The 8676-nt window shown below is 56.6% G+C and overlaps 1 protein-coding gene and 1 pseudogene across 2 annotated transcripts; one reads left to right on the top strand and one right to left on the bottom strand.

Moving 5' to 3' along the window:
• Positions 1 to 1437: 1437 nt before the first annotated feature.
• Positions 1438 to 2667, top strand: LOC116437160 (annotated as a pseudogene).
• Positions 2668 to 2805: 138 nt separating this feature from the next.
• Positions 2806 to 7548, bottom strand: LOC116437165. 2 transcript variants are annotated; one of them, XM_032094769.1, is made up of 9 exons: positions 6953 to 7548; positions 6430 to 6474; positions 5953 to 6246; positions 5534 to 5572; positions 5247 to 5363; positions 4678 to 4702; positions 4354 to 4409; positions 3763 to 3794; positions 2806 to 3242 (listed from the first exon to the last, which is right to left on the bottom strand). In XM_032094769.1, exons 1-9 carry the CDS (start codon positions 7182 to 7184, stop codon positions 3171 to 3173), a joined length of 912 nt encoding a protein of 303 aa, XP_031950660.1. In that variant the 5' UTR covers positions 7185 to 7548; the 3' UTR covers positions 2806 to 3170. The 2 variants fall into 2 exon arrangements, with proteins under 2 accessions (XP_031950660.1, XP_031950661.1); XM_032094770.1 differs by lacking the exon at positions 5534 to 5572.
• Positions 7549 to 8676: the final 1128 nt, after the last annotated feature.

Raw genomic sequence — 8676 nt, 5'->3', positions numbered from 1 at the left:
CCCAGGGACACGTGGAGGGAGAGCCCAGAGGGGGCAGAGAAAAAGCTGCCTGGTACTGGTTCCTTGGTCCTGAGCTGGGCCGGGCTCCTGGGACACAGGGAGCTCATGGAAAGCAGGCAGAGCTGCAGAGAGACAGATCTGCCCAGGAGCAGCTCCTCTCTCAGCCCAGCAGGGCTGGGGCACTGCCCACAGGCACCCAGGGACAGGAGAGAAGTGAGAGAGGGTAGAGGCAGAGGGCACAGAGGGTGCTGAGAGCTCGCTCTGGGAGGAATCCCCACAGCCCTTCTCAAGTGAGTCTCCAGCTGCTGGGCAATGGATGGAGTGTCCTGGAGGGGTCTCGCAGAGTGGGCACACCCCAGAGCAGATCGGCTCTGACAGGGTGGCCCCCCTCGGTTGTTTTATGCAGAGAAGAGACCCTGCAGAGCAGAGCTTCCCTGCTGCCCCCTCAGAGGGAGACGGCCCCAGGGCTGCCAGGATGGGCAGAGCAGGGTTCCTGCAACCCATGGATCTGTGCTGGGGCAGAGCCTGTGCTGCCTGCCAGGGTCAGCTCTCAGCCTGCCCAGGGAGCTCCCACAGTGCTGTGTGGAGAAGCTGGAGGTGGAAGGAGCAATCCCTGGCAGGGCAGGGTCCTTCTGCTGTTGAGAGGATGCTCTGAGGGTCAGGGCTGCTCACAGCAACACACCCCCTCCAAAGTATTTCCTGGGGGATGTTTCAAGGGGAAGGACAAGTTAGGGGCTATCTGAACCAAAGGTACTTTACAGAGTCCTTAGATTCAGTTTCCCCCTGTGATGGGGAGGCAGAGAGATGGTCGTGGAGTTGTCCTGTTTGTATGAGAAACTTGAGAGTCCTGGAAGATCAAGAGGTCAGCGAGGAACTCATAAAAGCTCTTCACTCCCCTCAGCCTACAGACGAACACCTACATCATCCTCAGGGTTTATCTGAGCTGTCCTTTAGGACCTCCAAACACCAAATGGAACACAGACAATGCCAAGCTGTCAGGAGGGCTCTGCAGTGCAGATCTGAGCACACAGCAGTAGGATGGGGTCTGTGAGCACTGACAGGGAGGAGACGTGGGGACAGAGAAACTGCTCCTGGCAGGGACAGCTCCAGGCAGCAGAGACATGGCCAGGGAGGCAGACAGAGCTGCTACCAGGAATGCCAAGGGAGCAGGATTCAGGCACTCCCCTGCAATCCTCTGAAGTGCAGACACCTTCCCTGCGCTCCTCTTCACCCAGCACAGCTTCTGTGCCCAGGCCATGGATTCCCAGGCTCTGTAACCCTCTCGGCATCCCGACCTAGGATGAGTTTTAACACCCCGTGAGCCATAGCTCTCTCCCTGTTCTCTGTTCCTCAGCAGGAGCACTGAGGCATTTCTGTGTGCTTCCCCTCCTGTGCTGCCCTTGTTCTTCCCCTTGGACCCTCTGGGGAGGAGGGGTTCAGCTGCAGCTGAAAAGCTGTGTCCTGACCCGTAGATGTGCTAAATCTGACATCTGCCCTGGCATCTTTGTGTGCTTTCCTCCATGGGCAGGTCCATGCCCTGAGGCAGGAAATGTCCAACAGCAGCTCCACCACCCAGTTCCTCCTGCTGGCATTGGCAGACACGCGGCAGCTGCAGCTCCTGCACTTCTGCCTCTTCCTGGGCATCTCCCTGGCTGCCCTCCTGGGCAACGGCCTCATCATCAGCGCCGGAGCCTGCGGCCAGCACCTGCACAGCCCCATGTTCTTCTTCCTGCTCAACCTGGCCCTCACCGACCTGGGCTCCATCTGCACCACTGTCCCCAAAGCCATGCACAATTCCCTCTGGGGCACCAGCCACATCTCCTACTCAGCATGTGCTGCTCAGCTCTTCTTTGTGTTCTCCTGGTCTTGTGCAGTTTTCCCTCCTCACCATCATGTGCTACGACCGCTACATGTCCATCTGCAAAGCCCTGCACTACGGGACCCTCCTGGGCAGCAGAGCTTGTGCCCACATGGCAGCAGCTGCCTGGGCCAGTGCCTTTCTCACTGCTCTGATGCACACCCAATATGTTTTTACTGTCCCTGTGCCAGGGCAATGACATAAACCAGTTCTTCTGTGAAATCCCCCAGATCCTCAAGCTTTCCTGCTCCACGTCCTACCTCAGGCAAGTTAGGCTTCTTGTCACAAGCTTTGTCCTTGCTCTTTGCTGTTTTGTCTCCCTCAAGCTGTCCTGTGTGCAGACCTTCAGGGCCATGCTAAGGATCCCCTCTGGACAGGGACAGAACAAAGCCTTTTCCACGTGCCTCCCTCACCTGGCTGTGGTCTCCTTGTTCATCAGCACAGGAATGTTTGCCTACCTGAAGCCGCCCTCCATCTTGCCCTTACCCAGAACTGGTGGTGACACTGCTCACTTAGTGGTGACTTCAGCAGTGAACCCCCTCATCTACAGCCTGAGGAACCAAGAGCTCAAGGATTCCCTGTGGAAACTACTGGAACACACACCATTCAAGCAACAACAAAGTGACCATCATCCTCACAGGACTGCCAGGGGAGCTCAGGAAATCCAAGGACCAGCTGTTCTTAATAGAAGTAATTTTTCACTTGTGGCACTTGCATGGGATGGGATGGTGATTGACTTCTTTATTTGTTTGTTTGTTTACTCAATATGCATAATATGTGGAATAGATTTTATGTGCATTTATCCACGAGACATTGTAAATACATGTGCGAGTCACAGAAAGACTTCTCGGTTCAAGCCATCCAGAATCCATTTCTAATGGAAAGGGCTGGGCCTGGTGGAAGGGCTGGGTTTGGCCATGTTGGGCTGGCCAGGCCTTGTGGGGACGTGTTGCCCTCCCAAGCCAAGCCCTGGCAATTCCCCACAAGAGCTGGTGAACACGAGCCAAGGGGCTGGCACACGGCAGGGTCCTGGGGACGGGGACAAACCCACTGGGAGCTGCAGGGAGGCCTGAAAACCCCACTGTGCCATGGTGGGTGGGAGTGGGGGTGGGAAGGGAGAGGTGGAGACCATGGTCAGAGGAGCAGCTGCAGGAGCAGCCCCAAGGCTCTCAGCTGCCAGCCCTTGGCCAGCACAGCCAAGCCCAAGCAAGCCCCAGCTGGACCCCCCAGCCCCATTTTCCCAGTGCAGGAGCTGTGCCAGAGAGCAAAGGCCGGCGTGGGTGATTGTCCCGGGGCACTCGCCGTGCTGGAGCTACCGGGGCTGGCTGCGGGAGGGCCTCACCGGGGCGTATTCTGTGCTGCTGTTCAGCTCCTGCCTGCCCGGCTTTAGAGGGAAAAGGAAAGCCTGTTATTTCAGCTGCTGGCTGCAAGCCCTGCACAAGCCTCTGGCCCTGGGGTGGAGGAATGCTGCAAGGAGCTGGGCCTTTCGATAAGCAGGCTGAACTAATACAAAAAAGAGATAACATCAGACTGGGGGAAAATTCTGAGTTTCCAATTTCTTCTTAGTTGCTGTTTTCCTGTAGTTTGTTACTTTTTTTTTTTTTTTTTTTTTTTGGTGGGGGGGCAGTTACGATTTGAAAAGACCCAAAATTTTACATCAAGCACTTAGACATGACCAAGTTTTCCAGGGAAAATATTTGGTTTCGATTCTGAGATTCTGAGCAAAAAAAAAAGAAATTGATGGGCAACTATCTTATATTATTCTGCCACTTCTTGAGCTGAGTTTTTGGTGGGAAATACTCTGTGACACTCCCAGACCAAGCCACCAGCACAGACCCTGACACTCACATCCCATCCCCAGGGCACTGCTCCCTGCTTTGGCACCAAGGCTGTGCCCAACTCACCCTGTTGTGTCCAACGTGGGCGATGGTGGAATCTGGTGGGGGCAAAAAGCACAGAGTGAGCCCTTGCTTCCTGTTCTGGGAGGGAGAAGCCCCACCCTGCCTTTGAACAGCAGATCCCCTGGGGTCAGGACTAAATTCCTGCCCTGTGTCCCCCTAATCTCACCCCACTCCTGGCAGCAGAGGAAGCTGCCCTTCCCTCTGTGGATGCAGAGCAGGGATGGGGGGGTTTGTTGTCACCTTTCTTCTGCAGGCAGGAGCTGGGCCGTGCGTGCAGGGAAGGAGCAGAGCAACGGCGTGGGGAGAGATCTGCCCTTGTGCCATGGGCAGTGGTTTTGCAAATGCCACTGGGACATGAACTGCTGGGATTGCGTGTGGAATTGGGAAAGGTCCTGCTGTGAGAGGAGGGATGGAGAGCATGGAAAGGGGGTTTGGGGCAGGTCCCTGCAACTCAGTGCAGCTCCTGAGGCTGCAGCAGGGCCGGCCCATGGGCTCAGGGATTCTGGTGGTGTTGGAGGGCAGCCAGGCCACAAGAAGGGGGTCCCACAGACAGAGGGGGCTGTGGGTAACCTGTAGGAAAGTGTTGGTACTCACACTGTATTTCATTGTCCTCGGTCACTTCGGCCTCGTGGCTGGGAACTTGCTGCTGCCTGGAGAGAGTTGGGGAAAGGGTTCTGGGGTCTGTGCCCAGACTGTGATGAGCCCATTGGAGTCATTGCCGTGGATGATTCTGTCTTGCATCAGGTCCATGGCTGGAGTCAAGGCCAGGGCAAGCCCTGCTCCTCCCTGCCTGCACCATGGGGGAATCCCCCCATGGGCACAGACCATGCTGCCCCTGGACAAGGACCACCCCAGGGGGCCGGGATTCCCTCGTCTCCATCAGCCCCAGCCCCGCAGCCCCCAGGGATTGCTGCTCACCTTTGGCATCTCTCTCTGCAGGCCCCTGCAAGGAAAAGAAAGGCAGAGGTGGGAGGCAGAGTTCCTGCACAGCCCTGCCTTTCCCTGCTCTGGACCAAGCAGTGAAGATGATGGGCTGAACCTCCACATCTCACTGGCAGAGGGATTTTTCTGTCCCAGCCTTCACAACCCTGACTCCCCTTTCCCAGCCTGGTTTCTCCCAAGCTCTCAGCAGCTGTGCTCAGCCAGAGTGTGGAGCAGCTGTGCTGGCTGCACTCAGGGCAGCTCAGAGCCTCAATCCTTGTTCCCAGAGGATGGGAGCCAATGTGTGCCTGCGGCAGGGATGCATTTGGTCTCTCCCTCCCCACTTTCACATTCAAGCACAAGAACTCTGAAAGGTAGAATCTTCCTCACTTCAGAAGTTTTTCTCCCCTCAGATGACAAAGGAAAAGCCTGAGAGACTGAGCTTCTTGGGACATGAGCTTTAGGATCCACCCATCCTAAACCATCATGTGTCAGACAGCAGCAACTCTGCATCAGGGTACAATTTTGTCCTAATCTTTTGCCCTCGATTTCCCCAAATCACTCACCTTTTCTCATGGCACAGGCTGCAATCAGGAGGAGGAGGAGGGAGAGGGTCCCCACTCCAATTATGATTCCTATGATGGTGTGGAGTTTCTGGGGATTGGTAGCTGGGGGCACAAAAGCTGTTGGAGAACGGGAGGCACCATAGGGAGAGGAAGCAGAAAGCAGGATATGCCCTTAGAACTGACCTAGATACTGGTCCTTGTACCTGCCAAAGTCCTGGTGTTGGCAGATGGGGAGACTTCAGCCCAATGCTGAAGAAAGATTGGTGTTCAGGGAGGGAATCACTCACCATCAGTGAATGTCCCTGCCTGGGAGCTGGACCCGCTGCCTGGGAGGAGAAAGGGACAGGGAGAGAGTCTGCAGCTGCCCCAGGTCCTGCACAGACTGAGCCACTGTGGGGACCCCCAATCCACCCTCTATCAACTGTGGAGATCAATAAATGAATACCCTGCTCAGCTGTGGCTCTGCATTAGCTCTGGCACCACCACTCTGCCCTTTCTGTGATGCTGGGGCAGGAGAGGAGCAGGATGCTCTGCTGGGACTGGCAGGAGTGTCCCTGGTGCCCAAGGCTGTGCTGAAGTGCACCCTGACCCCCAGCATCCCAACTGCCCAGGGACATGCCATGGGGCAGGGCAGGATCCCCTCCCTCACCTGGGGTCTCAGGAGCCCTGGAGTGTTTCCTGTGTGTGCCCCAGTGCCACGACTCACCTGTGACCCTCAGGTTTGTGGGAGCACTGAGGGCAGAGTTCCTCACTCGGTTGCTGTTGTCCTTGTGCTGGAATCCACATGTGAATGTCCCTGTGCTCCCCTTTGTCATGGTCAAGTGCATGTAGTAGCTCCCCTTCCCCTGTTGGGCTTTCAGGCTGTGCACCTGCACCCCATCCTTGCAGAAGATGATTCTGGTGACAGGAGATTTCCAGGAAATTTGGCACCAAAATATGACCTGTTCCCCTTCCTGTGCGGCAGTGGGGGTTATATGGAAGGCAGGAGCTGGGAGGTCACCTGGAGAGATGGCAGAGGGATGGCTCGGGACAGTGTTGCTGGTGTCAGGGCAGGAAAATGCAATGGATTCCAGAAGGCGAAGAGTTGCCTTTCCAGGGCTAAACTCATGGGGAACAAAGAACTTCTCCCTCCCCATCTCCAGTCCCACACATCTCCCTTTACAGGACCTATCCCTGTACTCACCATGCCCTGGGGAGCTGCAGATGTCCTGGGCCATCACAGCAGCACCTGCACCGTGGGGCACAGAGGGGTTTGGTCACACAGGCAGCAGCCCAGCTCAGCCCCGTGCCCCTGTCCATGTTCCCACTGCTGAGTCTGCTGGGCCAGCACCTTCCCACCCACAGGGCTCCATACTTCATCTGCTTTATTTCCCAGATTTATACTTTAAGCCGATTGTGGATTGGCTTCTGATTCCAGATGGATGTTGCTGGCTCCCTAAAGTATTTTAGCATCTCCCACGTCTCACACTATGAACAGAACCCCTTTAGAGGAATTGGAGATTGCCCCCTTGGCTCAGAGGTCCATGGGAGCTGGAGGAAGCACTGTTCCTGCTGCCCTCCTCAGAGCAGCTCTGCCCCTCAGTGCTGCACGGCTGCTCCACACACCCTTTCCCCTGGGGCCTGCCCTGGGCCCAGCACTGCCCTGTCCTGCCCCGCTCAGCAGCCCTGCAGTGCTGAGCCCCAAGGCAAAGCCATCCCCAACTCACCCAGCAGCAGCAGCAGGAGGAGGAGGAGGAGGAGGAGGAAGACCGGGCGAGCAGGAGACAGCCTGGCACATCCCCCCTGGGCCAGCATTGTTTGGGGCACTGCAGCCACAGCCTCTCCCTTCAGCGTCTGCTGTGGGCTGAGCTCTGCCCAGCGCTGCAAGAGCTGCCTGGCCCGGGGCTTGCAGCGTGCCTGGGACTGGTCCTGCTGCATCTTTGAGGGTGGAAGGACCATCCCACACCGAGCAGCTGTGGCCAGCGGGGGCCCTGCCTCAGCCCCCACTGTGGCCGCTGAGCCTGCAGAGGCCCCGCTTTCATTTCCGCACCCTGCGAGCCCAGAGCACGAGCCGTGTGTGCCTGTCCCTCTGGGGCTGCCTCCTCCCTGCAAAGCCCTCCTGACACTTGGCCCCCACCCTGCTCTGCCCTCTCCTCACTGCTACTCCCAGCTCTTCTGCCAGATATGAGAGAGAACCTGGATTGCATGGAGCTCCCTGAGGATGGGTGAGGAGCCAAGGGAGAGCTCCAGGGTGAGGATTAAAGAGAGCAGAGCTCCAGGTGATGTTAGAGTGAGAGTCTGCTCCAGGCCTTCTGAGCAGGAAGAACAAGGGGATGAGGCCTCTACTGCCAGACAGGAGCAGCTTCATGTTCACAGGGCTTGGTCCTTGTGGGGAATTTCTACAGCTCCAATATCTGCTGGAGGGACAACATGGCAGGATATCTCCTTGTTCCAGGACTGGGAGAGTCAGACATGTCTGGACTGTGAAATTCACTGAGACCAAAACATCCCCGTGCATGACATTTGCAGTGCCACTTGCTCCATCCCCTCCCCACAGGAGCCACCAGGAGCTGTCAGCCTGGACCAAGGAGATGTATCCACAGTTTCTGCAGCTGTCATTCCCTTGGATTTACCCTTCCTGCCTGTTTGCACTCCATCTTTCACTTCATTAGATTGACAAACAAATAGGAAATGATGTTTTTTTCTTGTGCTCCTAACTGCTCAGATGTTGTGCTGAATTTCACTGACTGTGAACTGTGGGTCTCATATAGAACTGCTCATCAAGGAGGGGACCCAAATCCTTTCCTGCTCAGATTGCCTTGGACACCCCTCTATCCAAGTTCCTCTTAAAGAAGATTGCATCTATGTCCTTTGCATGCATTTTGCTGAGGTGCTTTGATGTCCGAGCCAGACTTTCTTGAGGTTCCTTGTGTTGGGGATGATGTGTTATCCCATTCCATCCCATTTGTGGGGTTTTCATCTGTTCTGTTTTGTTTGTGGCCAGGGGTGGCGGCTGTCCCCACCCCCTATCCTCCCTGGCTCTAGGGCTATCACGATGTTCGGGAGCCAAGCCGGCGTTTCTGGAGGGCGTTGGGGACGGTGCAAAAGGCAGCCCCTCTCTTCCAGCATGGGCTGTTCGACGAGACACACATGGCCAGTATCTCGGGCCAGAGATCCTGCTGTTCCTGTGGGTTTTGCCTGTTTCTCTTTGGTATTTTTTTGCTTTGGCACTGTGACTGAGCTTGCCGGCTTGGCTTCTCTCACTGCTCTGCTGTCGGGAAGCCCAGAGCCAGTGCATGCCACCCAGGACCTGGGAACACCCCACTTCCCGCCAGGGACCGCCCCCCTCTGCACAGCCCGGACCCAGGTTCCAGCCAGCACCGATGAGAAATCCCGGGGAGTCTCTCTCTGCCATGCCCCAGACCTGGGCTGCTGCTGCTGCCCAACCCCT

The sequence above is a fragment of the Corvus moneduloides genome, chromosome 33 (genome assembly GCF_009650955.1).
Source record: "Corvus moneduloides isolate bCorMon1 chromosome 33, bCorMon1.pri, whole genome shotgun sequence".
NCBI lineage: Eukaryota > Metazoa > Chordata > Aves > Passeriformes > Corvidae > Corvus > Corvus moneduloides.
The sequence above is the reverse complement of the archived record's forward strand: the minus strand, read 5'-3'. Positions and strand labels throughout refer to the sequence as shown.